Source organism: Apostichopus japonicus, chromosome 7, assembly GCF_037975245.1.
Source record: "Apostichopus japonicus isolate 1M-3 chromosome 7, ASM3797524v1, whole genome shotgun sequence".
NCBI classification, from domain to species: Eukaryota; Metazoa; Echinodermata; class Holothuroidea; order Aspidochirotida; family Stichopodidae; genus Apostichopus; species Apostichopus japonicus.
In genome coordinates, this window is record NC_092567.1 from 9,871,338 (window position 1) to 9,892,459 (window position 21,122).

A 21,122-nucleotide genomic window follows, 5' to 3' on the forward strand; every position below is an offset into this window, starting at 1 on the left:
TGCAACCACAAAGTTCCTATATACTTAATCTGTGGATAGAAAACCTCATGATTAATATTTGCTATTTGTGATCTCATTAACATTATCGGTATTACGTAAGACTATAGGCCGAGTCCGCTGGTATTTAGTAACAAACTCAACGGATGGAATGTTTAAGCTTAACTATAAACATTATATTAAGCCCTTCCCCGCCCTCCCGATCCTGTTTTAAACATTCTTATGTGAAGTGTTTGTTTCTAGTTTAAATGATAGGATCAAGTGTCGAGAATGTCTGACCATCTCATTATTTACAGAAACTAATGTAACGTTAGCGTACAGTGAGACACTTGACTGCGGTATCACAATGGACGCACTATTTAAATGTATGTTTTATTTCAAATTATTCATGATATAGTGGTATTGAAAGAATAAAGGAAAACATTATTCATATTATTTATATTTCAATGTGTATTTTTAACTTACGGAGCTTTAGACAGAAATTGTTAACTGCAATTTATCAGTAACAACTTTGCCTAAATGCTGCATTCTGCGTTATATGTATCACCATCCGTTAATATGTATTGTGCAACTGACCTTTTCAAGTACAACAACTTACCTAAATACACTAATATATATGATACTGCAATATACTAAGATAAATAAAAGTGAAAGAGTTCGCACAATAATGCATTACTGTTAACTTTGTGGGACACAGTCTAATCTGTAATGGACCAAACGCTTCGCTATTTGGGAGCAACCAACTGGTTGTTAGTTGTAACCATTAGTGGGTCTCATAGTGTGTACGTATGAATGAATGAAACGATAAAACAAACTCAAAATACAGATGGAAAAGTTTTCAGAAAGTGAATTAGAATAATGTAAATCGCACGAATGGAAAAGAGGTCGGCGGTGAGGGGAGTATCGAACGCAAACTTGTAATAGCTAAATAATTACTTTCTTGGATATCCACATTATTTGTTTTATGCTAATCAACGTTAACAGGGGCGGATCCAGGGGGGGGGCCCGGGGGGCCCGGGCCCCCCCTTTTTGAAAATCCTGAACTTTTTTTTTACCGCGTTCGAGGGAAAGGGCCCCATGCGTGATGAAAAAATTAAAAGAAAAAATATCATATGGAGTCTCGAAGTGTGAAAATTATTTCTATACAAAAATGTAGGTGTTGGGTAGGGTGAGCCGTACGGCACTTTGGAAATTTCAGGAAATACCGAGCCGATTCGGGAAATTTTGGATTCCATTTCGGGAAAAACAAATTTTGAGTGTGGAAGCACTGAGCACGATGCACTTTTAACGTACGTTCGCGGCAGTCCGGATCCAGTAAGCACGAAGCTAGCAGAGAGGGAAACGACTCGCAACTAGACGTGAGTATATGACGAAAGCAATACATGCTACATGTTATAGAAGCACGCACAGTGTGATGAAATTATTAGTTTCAAAAATGTGAGAAAACGAGTGTGGTACGATCGCACGACAGACTCAATCCAAGCCTAGGCTATCCACACATGATAGCCTATGTTTCCCTAACAATACCATTACTGAGGTACCATTGCTACAGTGTGTGGCCTAATGTTATGAAATTACTACACACTCTTCTGTACTGTGGGAACTTGGAACACAATTCTGATTGTCTGGCAGGGGCGTAGCCAGGATAGATTTTTTCCGGAGGGGGGGCTGGATTTTTTGGGGGGTGAGGGGGACTGGCAATCATCTCGGGGGCCTGGAGGTTCCAGGCTCCATATGCTAGGCTATTAATGCTTAAGGCAAGCGATTTTTTTGGGGGGGGAGGGGGGCTTGCGATCATTTGGGGGCCAGCCCCCCCCCCCCCCCCCAGTGGCTACGCCCCTGTTGTCTCACTCTCGAACTTAGCAAAAATATAATACAGCAAGAATATATCGATTTAGCACAATAGTTTAGTGCGAAAATTTCGCTTTTTGGGAATATGGGTGTCGGAAATTTGTGGCCGTCTGGTCGCATAGGCACTGTAGGCCTACCTTTTGGCAATAACCTCCGTTGGAGGTTCGGGCAGCCAACCATACACGAGGGAATGGTGCAACCGTGCAAGGACCAGCCTAGCCTGGGATTTAACACAGGGAGGGATTTTGATGCATGTAAATTACAGGTTGGCGTAGCCTGGGGTCGGGGGGGGGGGCAGGAGGCTTCCAAAAAGTGGGGGGTGTGGGCAGCACAACATCAGAGGGGCACTTTCCCATTACACAATTCCCACTCGTCGTACCATCAATACAGAATAATCAGTGTCGGAGCTATGGGGGGCATGAGGGGCAACTCCTCCAGAACAAATGGTCTTGCTCACCCCAGCTGTCCCCACTTTCCAGGGGCAATTTGTGAAAATTTGAGCCCTATTCAGTGTTATTTTTCCCCCACTCCCCTCCCCTCCTGAAATTCTGCCCCCCCCCCCTTGTCCCCTCAAAATTCTGAAGTCCGCCGCTGCCACTGAAAACATTCCATTATTATTTATATTTTAATTTTGTTTGGGAGCGAAAAAAAAACATTCGGCCTATTCATATAGGAGGGGCATATTTTACATTTCAATGGGGCGCCATTGCTGTATTGGGGGAAGTGGGGGCACGTGCCCCCAGTGCCCCCCCCCCCGGCTCCTACCTCCAGCCTGGGGCTCTCTCGGCCTAGGTAGGCTGAGTGGTCACTGCAGGAAGTCCCCACAAACCTCAGCCGACACCACAAATCTTGTCATTAATGCAATGCTTTCATTGCCTGATTCTGATTCGAAACTGTATTATATATCTCCATTTCAGATTGAGTCCTATATAGTAAGCAGCATGGGAAAGAGAACGAGAGGAAAACAACGTGGGCAGCAGGATATTTTCCAAGCATTCCAGAGGGGGAAGAGGTATATACAATTATATTTCAATCAATTATGATACTTTGAGGGGAATAGGCTGGGGGTCCTCAGCATTATCTACTCAATCTTCCTGTATAGGCCCGACGGTAACAAAATTTGACAGTTAGGAGATGCGAAACAATAGAAGGGTGAAAGTCTCTAGGTGGGGAGGATGACAAATTTTCCTGGGGCTTTGCTATGCCTCCTGCCAGGGACACTCTGGCTACAGTTCTGCCCTTTCCCAACAGGAAAATTTCAACAATATCATACTAATTGTTGGCCCCTTTTTTATATTAACTCTGATGCTCTGTCCACAATTTTCAGAATTTTTTATTTTCGCAGCTAACCAAGTACTAAAAAATGTTGTAGATGAGTATCTAATCACATTGTGTGGATGTGTCTCAGTTTTTTCCCTTCATTCCTACTTATAGGACTGGTCGACGCTGTCTTGCTAGTGGTTCTTCACATCAAGGTGATTTCGCGGACGGTGGAAAACAATGTGTGGGCATGTCTCTACGATTTCTCGTGGATCGCTGTCTCGGTGTTATCGATGATGTCAGTTTCACGACAGAGGATGTTGATCACGTACTCTACAGCGGTGATCAACTATATAGACAAATAGCAGAGGAGAGGGATGTCCAGTATTTATTAGTTGAGGAAATCCCCGATGTCATCACTGTGGACAATGAGCGTCTGGATATAACAAAGCACCAGCCATACTCAGGAACACTTGAGGTCACCGAATCCAACAACGAATCACTGGTTTATGCTTTTCCGGAGGCGCTTGCAAATGCTGTGGAACGTAGTCAATATTTATTTGTGACTATTGGCAGCTCACCAGGATACACCAGCGCTTTCTTTTACAAGGGTGATGGTACATTTCTGTGCTTCGATTCACACTCTCGTAATTCATCTGGAGAGAGTAGTCCCAGTGGTAGAGCTGTTATCATGAAAATTGAATCTTTGGAAGCAGCTGTTTCCTACACCAAGGATCTAGCCAAGTCTCTCAACCAAACTACGGCATGTTTCGAGATAACCCCAACTGGAATTTCCAGAAGGTAAACTCCTTTTTTGAGGCTACAAAGGCAAAGATGTCTTTCCTGATATGTTCTGCATATTTGCAATTGAGTTTATACTAGCATTTAGGCGCTGCGCAGGCCCGTAGCCAGACCATGTTCACGGGGGAGGGGGGGGGGTGAAAAATGTCTAGGGGGCGAAGATTTTTCCAGGGGGGAAATGCATATTTTGTTATGTTTTCTAGATTTTTTTCAAGGGGTGCCGCCTTCCTGCCCACCTCACCTTCCCCCTGCCCCCTCCTTGACTACGGGCATGGCGCTGCACCGCACTGCACTAAACTTGGCAACGCTACAGATTATTTCACTATATTACCGGACTCCTTCCCAACACCGTTTCCACAAAGATTTATGTCATTTGTTTTAGAGTCAGCAAATCAGTGCCTGTAATTGGCTGTTGGAATTGTCGGCGCTGCACGGCACCGTGAAAGCTAGCATATTTTCAACTTCATTTTGAAGCGGGGTTCAGCGCGGTCCGGCGCGCATATTTTTATTCCCCATGACGGATAAGGGTTCTTCAGGAATTCACAAATTTGTTTCGGGCGACGAAAATAGTCATCAGCTCAGGGGGAATGAAGCATGTTCTTTTATATTCTGACGTCAGAATCACAAAAAAGGTCCAGAAAGTGTTTTTGGGACAGTGGGTGTTGCCTCATTTTATTCTTAATGGGAATTGCCCTTATTCGCAATTCGTCTCTGGGAAAAAATATGCATGCGGCGCGGCGTCCGGTGTTGCCGCCCCTTTCGTGTTGGGAAGGAGATTAACAAATCATAGAATCAACAAGAAAAACAGTTATACTTATGTAGTTTATGCTGACTAAAATCCAATATGACCCCCTCTAACCCCCCCCCCCCCACACACACATTCAACCCATCCAAACATGATGTGTAATAACAGTAACATTTACTTTAATAATTTTATTCTCATGTTTTCAGCTTGATACAGTCTCCTGACAGGAGAGATGCTGACGACCATCCCATGAGACAACACAACTCACCAGTATCAGCTAATTCAACACCAGGTAGCCGCAATGAGGAGGGGCTATCCTCGGAGGAAGATAGCGTCTTGGGAGAAAACCAAACCTCCGATGAAAGTGATGGTAGTCAATCACCTCCGAAACGAAGTAGACCAAGTAAGACTAAAAGTTGCATGCATTATGTCTCTTCTGGAGGCCTACTAGCTAGCGTGTTTTGGCCTAACCCTAATAGCCCGCTGCAACCCAGCTAACGAAACGAGCAGTACAATATGCAAATACGTCACCGCACGCATACGCAAATATTTTCCATAGTAGTTACACTGAACAACCCCCCCCCCCCCAACACCCATTGGATTGTCCTCTACACATGTCAGTATCTGGCACGGGGGTCAAAGTTTATAATCCAGTCTGAATAACTGTGTCACTGTGTAATCTTGTATTTTCTTGGTTTCTTCAGCATTGGAAGAATCTGATGCAGAGGGAATGGCAGATCCTACTGACAACATGGAACCCAGCCAACATGACAGTAATACAGCTGATGAGGATCGAGAAGACCCAGATGTTGGTGTCCGTTCGTCCATGTACGACATTAGCCAATGTGTGGGAAAGAGAGTTAATGACGATAGCAAGTACAAGCTAATTAAGGACAGAATTCCTCCCGCATCCTATATATTCCCATGTAAAGAGTATCCAGATAAAGCAAAGAAATCCGGAGTGAGGAAACGGTCGTGCCAACACAAATGGTTTACACAGTTTGAATACATCACTTATTCGTTGAAAGAAAGTGGTCTCTACTGTCTGGCATGTGTCCTGTTTTCTGTTGAAAATCGTACCAGTGGCCGTGCCCAGTTCCTCATCAACAAACCTTATACCAACTGGAAGGATGCACTATCTGATTTGAAGAAACATTCGGTGTGTGAATATCACAAAACCTCAGCAGCTCTGATGGAGAGTTTCGTTAGCACAACCCAAAACGAGGCCAGTCGTGTTGACCTGATGCTGAATGCACGTAAAATGGAACAAATTGCAAAGAACAGAGATGTTCTCAGATCTATTCTACGGTGCGTGGAATACTGTGGTCGTCATGGTATTGCTATGCGAGGTCATGCCGGGGAGGATGCATTTGGATATAGTGGAAATTTCAATGGCCTCCTTCGGCTTTGTATCGAATCAGGAGACAAAACACTAGAAGCACATTTTGAAACGTGCGCGAGGAGTGCTACGTATTCTTCAAAAACCACCCAAAATGAATTATTGAACTGCATCAAGGAATTCATTCAGCAGCATATCATCAAAGAAATCAACGCGCAACACCATGGCCCCTTGTTCGGTATTCAGGCAGATGAGGTAACAGATGTCAGTAATAAAGAACAGCTTGGGTTAGTCTTACGTTACCTAGTCAATGACAAGCCTGTTGAGCGAATTGTTGAATTTATCGAGTGTGAGAATATCACAGGATTGGCCCTTGCTAAACAGATTCTTGATAAGATTGACGGAATCGGCCTGAGCATGAATGAATGCCGCTCGCAGTCTTATGATGGTGCCGGAAACATGGCTGGTTTGAGACGTGGATGTGCCTCCAGAATTTCGAACTTGCACCCCAAAGCTGTGTACTACTACTGCATGAGCCACGACTTGAACCTTGCTGTATCAAAGTCGTGTAATTTGCCAGAGATGCAAGTAATGCTTGACGCGGTCAAACAGGTCGGCTTGTTTTTTAGATATTCCCCTAAGAAGCAAACGTGTCTGGAGGCCTCAATTGACAAAATAAACCGTGAACGTCGAGAATCATCAGCAGTACCTGATCAGGGAGCAGGCTTGATAAACAAGCGCAAGGTGAAGATGTTGTGTGAGACACGCTGGGTGGAACGCCATACTGCACTCCAAGACCTAGATGACATGTTCGAGGCTGTGATTGATTGTTTGGCATCAATTTCATCTGGGGATGGCAACTGGGACACCAAATCAGTGACGGAGGCTAATGGACTGCTCATCCATTTGACAAGTCCCAAGTTAATCGTAGCGTTCAAAGTAAACCTTCATTTTTCAGGATACCTAAAATCACTGAGCCTACTTCTACAGGGTCCGACGCAGGACATAATAACAGCGCACGAGAAAGTCAAACTTGTGCTCGATGAGTTTAAGGATGTTAGAGCAACATCCGAGGATAAATTCAGAGAGGTCTGGCAAAACGCACAAACTCTAGCGGGGAAGGAATATGTTCAAGTTGAACTATCTATGCCTAGGAGATGTGGTCGGCAAACCATGCGCTCCAATATCGAAGCCAACTCTCCTGAAGATTACTGGAGGAAAGCTATTTTCATAACATACCTAGACCACTTAATCTCAGAATTCAACTCCAGATTCACGCATGCCAGTAAAGTGGCAGCTAGATCTCTCAGCCTACTACCCGCACACATACACAATCTTAATGATGAGGAGATGTCCGATATTCACCAGTTCTATGCTGCAGACATGCCCTCTCCAAATACCTTCACCCATGAGATCAACCTGTGGAAGAGAGAATGGCGTAGTACCATCGAAGACAGGCCGAAGGATATAGAGGAAACTCTGAACCGTATGAATAAATCATTCTACCCCAACATCACTCAAATCTTGAGGCTCCTGCTAATGTTACCAGTGTCATCTGCATCTGTAGAAAGAAGCCACTCGGCATTGAAGTTAATCAAAAACAAACTAAGGTCAACAATGGAGAACGAACGGCTGAATGCTCTGGTGTTGTTATACGTACACAAGTCAATAAAGCTTGACTACGACATTATAATTGACATGTATGCAAGGAGGAATACCAGACGAATGATGCTTTGCAACCCACTTGCAGACTGACAATCTCCTCCATTATTCAGGAACATTCTGAGATAATATAGCTGTGCCTTTCTTTGTATGAGTATTGACAGTCCACACTCTTTTGGTCCCTATGGCAAGGGGTTATTTTGATGATGACAACATTTCAGAGTTGACTATTATCAGTACCATGATGTCATGACTTCCATTTTTTAACGGTTTTGCTGCCCGTAGACTGAGATTGGACAACTTCCTCTGGATACAGACTGCCCTTTCTAAATTTGAGCTATTCTGTTTATCTGTTATTGTTGCTATCATTATTTAAAGTATTCAAAATGGTTATTTATTATGCTCGAATCATTGATTCTAGATATAGCTGTTAGAAATTTATGTATCGCTGCTCAGAAAGTTCCTTATGGGGGATAAACTATATTAATTATGTGTTCTGTGGACCACCATCGAATGGAGTCATGAGATAGTTCGAGGTTTATTCCGTCATCTGTTCGATCGAGATACCCACATGACATGAACATACTCATCCATTGCCTAGTGATCCATGTAAGAATGGTAGTTTTTCATTGCAACTTACCCTAGTATTGCGTGACCTCACGAGGCTACTTTTAAGAACATGAAATTATTGCACCTTAATGATATCCCACGTGTAATTTTTTGTAAAATAAATTTGCAAAAAGAGTACACCATCATTCTGATAAAGTGAAGGTGAGAGGGGCACTCTGACTGCATCAATAGTCTCCATCTGGAAGGGGGCATCCAAGATGAAATGGCCTGGAGTAGCCTGGTAAAAAGTAGTTTGCATCACCATCTACTCCCCAAAGACGTAAAACCCAGCTCATTGCTCGAAATTGCAAATATATGCCCGGCAAACCATGAATACATGATTTATTGGAAATAAATTTTACTCCAAACTTTCACGAAAAGTAGCACCAGATTGCACCGAGGACCTCCATATTTTGTGAAATTTTCCAAAGGGGGAGGGGGCACCCACTCCCCTTAGACCCCTCCCCCAGGACGACGATTAGGCATTTCCCATCTGGGCCCCCCCTTCGGCGAAATCCTGGATCCGCCACTGGTTAAATATAATTGTATTCTGCTGTTGCGTGGAAGAGAGCTTTCAATCAATACATAAGCGTGGTTTTTCCGATAATAAGTTTATCGTGGATTACACTGGAGCACAATGAATCAGACTTGGTGTTATTGTTTATAGTCAAGTTCATTGTACAACAATGCAAAACGACGATTTTCGAAACATTGATATCATTACTTAGAAAATGGCTATTTGGAGGCTTCTTAAATCATATAAAATACTGAATGAAAGTAAGAAACTGATAACTTCATCCATGAGAGTATATCATCAACTTAATGCAATGTTTTTGTTCGTATTATTACGTCATGAATGTTTTTCTTACGAAAATGGTCATTTCTATTATTTCGACGTAACTATTTTCAAGATCCTGACTAAGTTTAGCAAATAATATAGAGTAATAGATTGTTTCACAAAACATTATCCCTCCATGTTTAGAAGTTTTATACGAGACAGGGCAAATTGTCGAATTTCAAAGACAAATTAAGAAAATTCTTATTTATTCACCAAATAAAATTGCACCAAATCGTCACACCCCCCCCCCCCAAAAAAAAGAGAAGACGAGAGCCACGCAAAACATCTCAAAAGTCGTTTGTAAAAGTACATGTCTGTCTACATGTCAGAGGCCATTGACAACTGTCTATTAGCAACATACCATGTTGTGCACCCGTCCCTCACACTCTCAAGTATTTGTGTGAATCGTTTGCGGTACTACCTAGCCATGAATCATAGAATAACATGACGCCACATTAGCTATTTAGCTGTGCTGCCCTCTGTTCATTTCACTGTTTAACCACCAAAATGAAAGACACGATCGTGACTCATTATCTTACCAAATCGAAACAATTGACCTCTAATATTTGCTATCAAATAATATAGTAAACCTCTTTATTATCACTGGCTTATCTAAATAAACACTTATAAGGTAAGATCACCCAAGCCCCATTAAACATCAAGTTATATTGTCCGTCATATAATCAGTGTCTGTTCGCGGTGTTTGTTTGCTCTTCAATAACAAAGGGTGACGGTACAAGGGTAGATATGAGCGTCATAGACATTCCTCCATACCTAAAAAGTTTGCTTTCAATAAGTAAAATAGGTAAACTTGTGTTACCGTCGAGTCAAAGGCACCCCTCCCCCTATTCATAAAGTTTGTGCCACTGTTAGCGTATAGTTGTCAACGCGATAAAGACAGGTCATAATTCGTTGCTTGTCGTTATTTGAAAAGCAGCAAATTCGTCATTTTGATCCTTTTTGTCCAGATTTAACGTTAGAATCACTCAAATACTCGAGAGGGATAAAGTAGATATTGGTCGTGCTGTCCTTTCAGAACCACCGTAAATTGTTCATCAGTTTTTAAATACGAATTTATGTTAATGTTCTACAGAGAGGACAAGGAAGGGGGTGGGGGGGGTGGAGCAAAATTGTTCTGGTAGTTACTGTGATTAGATGTACGTGTATATTGTGTATCGTCAAAGCATTCCAGCACGCACGTTACGATGAATTGATTTGTCATTTTTCAAGATCAACCTAAAATTTGTGACTGAGAAAAGTGAGTTTTGTCATGGCAGGTGATTCCAGGAATCACCAGATGTTCATTGAATTTCGATTTATATTGAAATGGTTCACTGCAGGGCAATGGAATCGGGTGGGAATTTAAGAACCTTTAGTTTTCCACACTGTTGTGTGAAAATTGCAAATGTACCAATTTCATTAGTTAATGGAAAGGTGTCCTTTTTTTTGCTCAATTTACATGGTTTGTTGTTGAGAAATTTGCAATTAAAAGTGCTCTTTTGAATGAAAATATTCAAGAACTGGCATTTGCGGTAGAGAACTCACAGAGGGTCCGTTTGGTCGGAAAGTTTTTAAGTTATTCTGTGGTTGCCCCATTAAAAGTCACAAGTACCACAGCTGATGATGGTGCAAGAGTAGATGTTTCGTACTGTTTTTGTTTCTTTCTGATAACGTTTTATCTTTCTATTTTCTATCATATCATCTATCTTTATATTTATGGTGAAGTAAGAACTCATAATTGTTACTAATTAAATGTTGTCTTCAATTTCACATCTTCGAGTCAGTCGATTCCGATCAACGAATAAAAAGACGCTTTTTTATCATTTGCATCGTCTGCATAAACAAAAATAATGCACATCGCGTGATATTTCGCAAGTAAAGTACATATTGGCAATGTCTTACCCCGCACCTTGGGTTTTTCTTAACAGTATTTACAAGTTACTATTTATCCATAGTAGGACTGGACACTACATGAACCGTGTGTACTGCTACACAGGTCTTATGGAATCAAATGTATTCGGATGGAACGCTTGAGTCATATACTGTGTTGTGTTTGGTCGATTAAGTTATATACTTTACTCTGTTTGGTTGATTGAGTCATATACTTTACTGTGTTTGGTCGATTTACAATGCTGGTAGCTCTTATACTGATTTAATATTTTACTAGAAGTAATCCTATTTTGTTTTCTCTCTTCTTATAAAATTCCACGATCCGACAAATACTATCATGAACCATAAAATATGTTAACAAAGCGCCCTCAGTTTGGCATACTATGGCATGGGGCTTATGATGATTATGTAAATATTGAATGAATATTAATCTTACGTTATCAATTTGTCAATAAAACCACCCTCCTTATAAGTGTCATATATAAACAGACTTTAAGTCTGGTCCAATACCCTGTGAGTGTTGTTAGTAAGCAAATGTCAGCACAAAGTTCACAAAACTTGTTGTTGACATTGTGTAAATATATCTTAATTGCTTAATATCAGAGGAGAAGATAAGGTGACTAGGTTATACAATAGTCAGCTGAAAAAGATTAGCCAATCAGCGACAAGCAGATTTTATATAGTGGCTGATAATATTTAGCTGAGACATTGATCAAACAAGTCACCCTCGTTACGTTTATTTTATGGAAAAAAAACGTAAATTGGTACCTGGTACAAGACACGGATCCGGAAACTGGGCGGGTGGGGGGGGCGGGGGCGAGATGTACACGTAGTTATTTGCAAAACCTTCCGTGCAGAACAACTTCTAGACCTCATTTATTTCAAATAACTATGCCTAAGAATACCACATTTCACGTCTAAAATGTTACTTTTCTGGGGAGCCTTTTCTCAATCCCGATTTCACCCGTAGGTCGATTGACAGCAGACGATGCAAGACAAATTTCAATACTTCAAAGCTATCTTTCACACATTACACTAGAAATTACTGTATAAGCGATCAGTATTTGTCTCTAAACATGCTAGAGTAGTCGAATAATGGTCACCCATATCCATTATGCATTGCTCTGCTACCCTAATATCATTCCCCTATATTTGACACATTATATTGTCTATTTATCCATTATTACCGTCTTGGCAGGCTTTGAGTACTTTGAAAACATTAATTGGATTTAAACTATTGACATGCTTCCGTTCATTAAATCCTGTTCAGATTAAAAGAGAAAAGATCAAATAGTTTTTGAGGCTAGAACTGGACTGATCTGCTTTACAAATGTAGAAGTGTGTCTAGCTCGATCAATTGTAACTTTATTTTTATTATGATGTAAATATTCAGTTCTATAGTCCCATTTGTAAAATGTAGATCATGAGTCATTATTATTCATCATTACTGATATTTCTATCCTATGTATTTCATACAGTGATTTATTGTAACATATTGACACGAGCAATGTCACTCATACATTATTACCAGAGATTTGCTTAGCCTGCTCCTCTACGCTCGATACATATCTTTCGGCGTAGCAGCAACGTTTTTGCAGTACTAGGAATAACTTACTTGTCCAAAACAAATATTGTGTGTGTTAACTAAAAATATATTGAGCTAATATCGATATCTGTATTCATTACACCCAATTTGTTGTAAAATAAAATATTTCCCTCTACGTTATTTACTATACGACTCAACCAAAGATAGGTGGCAACGTGTAGTTTTAAACTACGTTTAATTCAAACTTTAGCCTAAACGCATTTACAAGAAACTGTGTTTCAACGGCATGATACATTAACACAGCATAAAAACAAGTTCTGGACGAATGGAAGTGGAATAAAAAGAAGAATATGATACATAAAATAATAATTTAGAGTTGGAAGTACGCTGTGACTGATCCGAAATGTTTCAAGTTTCTAGATCTGCTGTAAATCTTTATTTTAGAGGGCGCTCGATATTTTCCCTAGATCAGTCTCTTCGCGGGAGTTCTTTCGGTAATTCTTCCGTGGCTCCTTAAAGCTATATGACACCTATTGACAGTACCCTCGACTAGGCGGCTGGAGAGCCACATTGAAATCAAAATGAATCGATCAAATATCGAACGACTTTATACTTTGAATCCACTTTTTGCCTTATTGGCGTGTATAACTTCAGTTCATAATTCCTTGCGAGTCAATAATAATCAACATATCTATTTAATCTGACAGTGTTTCAGTAACTTGATCCTTTAAAATGCTATATTTAGTTTAACAATAACCATCACTTTACCATAACCAACCTTTCTGTGTGCTGCTGTTAACCTTATTGAGGGCGTATGACATCTTCGGTGTATAAGCGACCACCAACGCGCGGAAGAATAACTTTTACTTTCGAGGGCGCTTGACCATCTCATTCTGAAAATGAGTGAACATTTAAACTAATCAGATCAAACACCAAACTTGGTTGTGGTAGGATTGAATTATCTGATAAATATTGAATAATCTGATAAATGTTGAATAATCTGATAGATATTGAGTATTGTTCTGTCTCATTGAATGACTTGAGAACACGACGATGAATGGTATAACCGGATTCAATTCTCTTTTCCAATAATACTGAAAAATCTCTGTCTAGGTGGAATAGGGTTTTGTCCATTGTCCTCGTACTACCAGGGACGACGGGAGAGTTTTAAATCCTGAGGGGTGGTGGTGTGTGCATGTTGGGGGGAGGGGGAACTTCGAGAGGTAGTGGTGTTTGTGGGGAAAGGCCACCAAATAAATATAAACTTTCCGGGGGAAATATTATATGTGAATTCCGTACCACAAAATCCAGTATTGAATGTTTTAATTTAACAAAATAAAACACTATAATTGTAATTATATTACTCTATTCAACAATGTGGTACATCATCTCTTACAAAATGTATATAAGGGATCATTTTATTAAAAAAAAAGCATTTCGTATTACAAAGAAGGGCACTTTTGCGGGTTGTACCTTAATTATTATAAAAATTATAGTTAATGTCTAACCCCCCCCCCCCCACACACACACACACACCAAACATATTACTGTAAGCTTCATGTCAGTGCTCTGAATTAGTTCGATATTACTATATGGTTGTACCAAAGGGCTGCCGTCGAAGTAAATGGCAGTAAAAAGTTCACAATGATACTTGTTTTCGCGACTATACAGTGTACATTATCTTCAGTATGGTCAATGTGCAACAAAGACATGCTAAGTAATCTAAATAATCAACAGGAATGGATAACCAATCAGAGACAAGCAGAGTAGATTACGTATCTGATAATATTTACATTTATATAATAAATATCAGACAATCACCTTAATTGATCAATGGAAAGAGTATTATAACAGAGGAGGTTTATACACAAATATATATAAGCCACTTAAAACAAGTTAGGGTTAGGTTTAAGCTAACCAAGACATGAAGAATTGAATATTTCAAAGCTGTATCTTACACATATATCAATTATTGGTTATTACCATAACGGTGTCATTTGCTATAAAACTCAAATAATGGTTATCCATGTCCACTGTTTTTAATTACATTCAACTATTCCATTCTAAACATCTCCTCCTTTGACACATTATCTATCTGAGCCCATTATAAGCCTCTTGATATCCGTGACTGTCAACTGTATCGGATTATCTGTGACTCGATACACCAAATCAGACATAGGTGTAAACAAGGATCCACCCCCCCCCCCCGGAAACTCAGAGCATTATACATAACAGAAAGAATGATTCAACATGACACGCCCTGCACCCACACGTGGCTGAATTCCTTTCAGAAAAATAACGTTTTCGTTAAAACATAAATATCAGAGAAAATTTAATTATCTGAAAAGTAAAAATGTCTCAGTTCAAGTCCAAGGGTTTCCAGTAGGGCCAGAATACATTTCGGAGTATTCTTTCCTCTGACAGGTTTTTTCGTGCTTTAAACTCACTACAAGCAGCGGATTAGCCAGAGGGGTGGGGAAGAGGGGTGGAGGCAGGGGAATGTCCCCCATAAACGTTTTCGAGATCGAAACGAGGTTAGCAAAACATTATGACAACGAAAGTTAAATAGCCATGATATTACTTGATAGGCTACTTGTGGATAGGCTACAAATCAGATATAATAAATATCATACAATCACCTTAAGTCAATAGAAAGAGTATTAGAATAGAGAAAGTTTATATCCCTCGAAAAATCAGAGCATTATACAAAACAGAAAGAATAACTCAACATGATACGCCCTTGCCACACTGAGGCTGAATTCCTTTCGGAAAAATAATGTTTTCGATTAAACATGAATATCAGAGAAAATTTAATATATAACTGAAGAGTGAAAATGTCTCAGTTCAAATCCCAGGGTTTCCAGTAGGGCCAGAATATATTTCGGAGTAATTTAATTCTTTCCTCTGACAGATGTTTTCGTGCTTTAAACTCACTACAAGCTGCGGATTAGCAGGAGGGGTGGAGAGGGGGGGTGGAGGCAAGGGAATGTCCCCATAAACGTTTTCGAGGACGAAACGAGGTAAGCAAAAATATAAGACAACGAAAATTAAATAGCCATGAATGATATATAGATATTACTGGATAGGCTATTTGTGTTTATAATACGGCGCAAGCTACCACAGATTAAGTTTCCCATCATTAGTCATACTTAACATAACACGATATTTATCCGAACAAGTTTACTTTGCTTCAATAATTAACACCGTGTGCCCTAAGACACAATATATTGTCGTCGTTAATAAAAACAAAAACAGCATCTCTATTCTGGTCACGGAGATCTGATATACCTGTGTATACTTATCCTAACGTACTATTATGTACATGTAAATATGTTATATCGTTATATACATCTACAGGACCGTTGCAACAGGGCGCAGTTAAATAAGTTAAATATATTGCTTCGTTATCTATACAAGCTTTTAATAGCAGTAGTATTATTATAAATATACATTAAAGACCAAATTAGAAAGATCGGAAAAATCTACTTTTGCCCCACTATTTGAAATGAACCTCGATTAGTCAAGCTAGTTGACCATCATTTTTTTTGAAAAAATATCATAAAGAGTCAAGAATTATGAGAAAATCTGAATGAGCCAATGAGAACACGTAGATAAATGAAATGATAACGGAATTTACTTCTGTGTTCATCTTTTCTAATAAAAACGAACGATCAAAATCTGCCTATTGTGGAATGCTTATTGAGGTACCACGTGACCATTTCCAGTTCATTGTCTCCTTATACAGGGATTTCGAAAGATGGTTCAATTCAGAAGGAGGGGGAGGGAGTGTGGCAGACATCGAATGCAGGGAGACATATATCAAAATATCGCTGAGATATATGTCTAAGGTTATAATACGGGAGGAGTGGGTGACAGGCATCGGGTCAGTGGGGTATGTGACATTCATTTAAGGGGAAACACCGCCAATATCTTGGAGAGAAAATAATCCTTCTAAAAATGTCGTACCACAAATTTTCAGTAAAAAAAGTCTTGGAACAAAAGAACACTTTTTAATAATACTTATCATAGATTGTTCAACAAAATGGCACTTCTTAACTAAAAGGGCATTTTATGTTACAACATTTGAAAAGGTTTTTGTTTATTAAAAAGGAGCATTCTTATTATATGAATCAAAATAAATGCTACCCTGGTTGTTTAAATGAGCAGACGGAGTAAATGACAGAACAAGATTCACAATACTGGTTGTTGTTATTGTGTGATATAAAACACCACACAGTTGGGACAAGTTTTTCGATGTTTTACTGTTCCCCGCTCCAGAGCACTCGTATTGTCAGTGTGAGCAGTATGGATATCATGCTTCTATCATATGAAGGCCAGGAACTGTTTATACTGTCAATGCAAGTGTTTTGAAGCATGAAATGGGAGGACAGTTTAGAGAGGTATTATCATTAGGAAATTGTCCAAACTGCATGGCTGAGAATATAATCAGTACGATCAATATTCAAAATAAATATGTTAAGTAATGTAAATACAGGGATGATTAGCCGAACAGAGGCAAGCAGAGTAGGTTAATGTTCTTATAACATTAACATCCAGTAAAGACCAGGCAATCCAATTCACTGAAAATGTATAAGAACAGAGTATGTGTATCGATGTACACGACAAGATATGAAAGCACTGGATATTCCAAGGCTTTACCTAACACATTCCAATTATGGCGGTTATTACCATAACACAGTTACATGAGCAGTTACATGCGGGACACATGGGACAGTTACAAGAGCATCTGGAAAGAATAATTTATATCAACAGAATCAATCTGCATATACACTGTTAAAACACTGGGTAAAAAAATTGTTGGTCAAGTACCCTTTCAACTGTGTTGGTCAAATAGTGCCCAATTTATATATAAAAATGATCGAATCGCAGATTAGTTTGTTTACCCATCGAGTTTGTAAACTCCGTGCTCATATTTGTCCACATGTTGGTCTTTTCTGTCATCGTAATCGTATGTTGGGCGAAATTTCGGTTCTTTATACCATACGCTGGGCAAGCATTCGGCTTTACCTTGGCGACGTTTACCAACGTTGGGCAACTTTGCATGCAAAGTGTGCTTGAGCGCGTGTGCACGACGAAGGGTTACATATTCCGTCGAGTTGACAGCCTCAAAAGTCGAAATGGAAGATCTACTCAAGAGCTGGGGGTTGCTTGTTCCCGACATAATTCAGTCTATGAAAGGTAATCATTTCAGTAAAGGGATTGAAGTAATCGGAATAAACTGGGACGATTCTTTCACACAATTTTTATCAACATTTTGTACCCCTATGCTAGGCCTAGTAGTAATACTAACGTTAACGTATAGAGCCTATATAGTAGTGTAGCCTATGACAGTGACAAAAGGATACCTGTATACCGACGTACGTACTATAGGCCTAGCCTAGATTACTTATGCGAGTCATACTCCTAGGATAGTGAAGGTTAAGTGTGGAGTTCGAACTTCCAATAACCTTTTCTATCCTTATAATAAGCCTATGGTGATCCGTGGTTGAAATCTTGGGCTTATGTTTACAATGTGTATCGTTTTTATTATGCTACAGTGGCAAGCTACAGTAGCTTCAGCATATTATGGTAATTTCTTAGTGTTAATTGTAGATAATATAGAAACTGTAGATCAAAGGACAATAAATTAAGTCAGCAGAGGTCAAACAATGACCTTTAACCATATTACCCTCAGGAACAACCAGGTTGATGATGTTAAGTATTTTCTGTATATTTCCCATATTGAATAGAGGATCACTATCTTTCTTTGAATGGGAGGGGGGTCTCCCAGCTACTTACAAGCCCTATTGTTTCTAACCTGATGACTATTGAATTTGGTAAATACTTCCTGATAGACTATTATATTACAACAACCATTTAATTTGGGGTTTTTATGCTTTGCTAAATTTGGCATTTTGGTTTTCACTTGCAGAGGAGAAGGACAACCTGTCATTGCTCATGTTACCACTTATTTTTGGGACCAGGAGCTAGGCCAAAACTGGAGGACGATCAGCGGCAACAGATCATGCTTCATCATTTATTGAATTAAAAAGGGTATGTCTAAATGCATTATTCATATCAGCTGCTGACTTTGCTTGTAATCAGCTAGGGTTTGAATCTCGTAATCCAAGAATCAGTGGTTCAAATCCCGGCTACATTGTGTCCTTAGGCAAGGCACTCTATCTTGATGGCCTCACTCCACTCAGGTGAAAATATGAACTTGTGAGGAACCTGAGCCCAACCCTGTGTGGATTACAAAGACTGCAGCAACTTACTCTCCATGATTGTTGGAGAATTGTGTCTGGCTCCACTGATCTGTAAAACCCTTTAAGCTGTATTTTCATCATTATTGTTATTGTTGTTGTTCTTCTTTTTTTGTGTTCTTGTTCTTCTTGTCGTTGTCGTTGGTGGTAGTAGTAGTATTAGTATCAGTAGTATTAGGTGTAGTATTGCTATTGTTGGGCATTGGGTTGTGCAAAATCCCTGAGTTCAAAACTAGCATGTACCCATTGTGATCTACATTTATATTCGAATGGAAAGGAGGTGCCAACTAATGCCCTACGACAATCTTCTTGTTCACTTGGATGATCTTAAGTCAGTTAAGTCTCTCCAAACTAATTCTACATATGAATCAGTGGTGTGCTGGTATCATCCTACTGGTTAGACATATCAAAAGGGAGCGTTTCCATTTTTAATTTATACTACAAGTTCAATAACATTTTTGTGATATGCATAAAGTAAATGGTTTTGGCTGTAATATAGAACACACCAGAAATAAATCAATTTGAACATGGAATACTAAAAGCTACTTTTCATTGCTTCTATTTGTTTCACAGGAGCACACCCATTTGCCTTCATACTTACAGGGAATAGGCAGTGAATGAAGATCTCAGCCTTTCATCCTTGGGTTTTACTCAGACTTCAAGCTGACACCATCACAAGTGTTTGTTATCTTGGAGAGGCACGCAGTGAGCATGCACACACTCTCTGAAGGAGTCGACATCTGCTATAAAGCACACTACAAATTCAACTTGCAGTACCAGCAGCACTGCCGAAATGTTTGGGATTTCATTGAAAGTTGCATATATAAGCAATCAGGAATGAAGAATCTTTCCTCCTCCATCCGGTCTTTCAGAGCTTTCATGAAGAATGCTGCCAGTCCTTAAACAGTTTATCACCTGGCTCGGAGCCTTTTTTCCTCGAGGTATCATAATGGGATACATATCCAAAGTCCTAATACCGCTGTTTCAAACTTCGACACAAATTACAAGGTGTCTAGAAATTCATTTTTGAAGCATGCATTTATCATGGAATTGGGTAAAAAAAGTGGATGATACAAGTATATGTAGGTTACATTTGTGTAATGAACGTGCTGAAATGGGCAGTAATGCAGTGATTTTAGGGCTAATTAAGGAACTATTTAGCTACTGTAGCACTTAAGTTAAAATATTTCGCAGAACTAGTCCATAGGACTTTTTATGTACAACTGAACATCTAGATGTAAACTTACTCTGTTATTGTATTCAAAATGACAACATTATTAAGGGCACCCATGAAAGGCAGAGCTTCATGCACAATGTGACTGCAAATGTTTTTTGAAACTTACTCTTGATTTGCACCACCAATTAAAATTACTGCAACTACTGTGTGATGAGCTAGTGTACAATGAGCTGACATACTTGTGCTCTTTCTATCCACTATTTTTACATTTTTACATATGTAGAATAGATCCTTCCCCTTCCCCCATCTCAATGTAATGAACTTGCAAACAATTCCTTAGCCTGTGTTATCTTGTATATTTGGAAACTGAAAAGAAACTGAACAGTGTGCCTTACGTGACTTATTTGCATTAGAATATCAGTGTAAAATGCATATCAATTAAATTTTACCTTGAAGTTATTCCTCAATGTGTCCTTTTCAGATATAATAGGCACCTTAGCAGATTTCTCTCAATGCTTCACAGGATTTATTGATTTCCTCCAAAAAGTTTAAATTCTTCATTTCTCTGCGTGACTTACGTGACAAATGTTGAGGGCGATATAATTCGCAATGGGAAAGCATTAATGTTTCGCAGTGGTGACAGAATTTATTTTGGGTTTTCAAAGTTCAGTGACTATAGGCTTCTAGCTTAACTACAGACTTGTACTGAACATGATATTGAAAACAAGTGTAAAATTTCGCTCTGATTTGTGACTTACGTCACATGGAATGGCCCTAAAGAATGTTATCAGTTTTTAAATCATATGAACATTGTATAGCTTGCTTCACAGCACAGAAACACAGAAATTAGCATAGCAATATCAAAATTTGCGGATCTTTGTTTTAATTATCATGAAGAACATTTTCAAAGACATTTTTTTTGCCAGCCCTCATATCTCCTTTAATACCATTATTCATTTGAACAAAAGTTTAAATGTGTTCCATTCATGTTCATCTAAAAAAGAGACTTTTTCCTATTCAACAATTTAAAGATGGCTAGTTATGTAGTAATCATTTTGTGGAAAATGTTTTGCCAATATCATTAGATTGTGGAAGACAATTGTTCAAGTGCAAAAGAAATTGCTCTAAATTTTGTAAATTCAAC

The 21,122-nt window shown here is 39.4% G+C and overlaps 2 protein-coding genes across 6 annotated transcripts in view; both read left to right on the forward strand.

Moving 5' to 3' along the window:
- The window catches only part of LOC139970049 (uncharacterized), a 245,528-nt gene that overhangs the window by 141,951 nt on the left and 82,455 nt on the right, over positions 1-21,122 (forward strand). The window lies entirely within an intron of this gene.
- On the forward strand, positions 2,600-8,790 carry LOC139969359 (52 kDa repressor of the inhibitor of the protein kinase-like). The gene is made up of 4 exons (XM_071974245.1): positions 2,600-2,860; positions 3,283-3,909; positions 4,861-5,057; positions 5,359-8,790. Exons 1-4 carry the CDS (start codon positions 2,712-2,714, stop codon positions 7,746-7,748), a joined length of 3,363 nt encoding a protein of 1,120 aa, XP_071830346.1. The 5' UTR covers positions 2,600-2,711; the 3' UTR covers positions 7,749-8,790.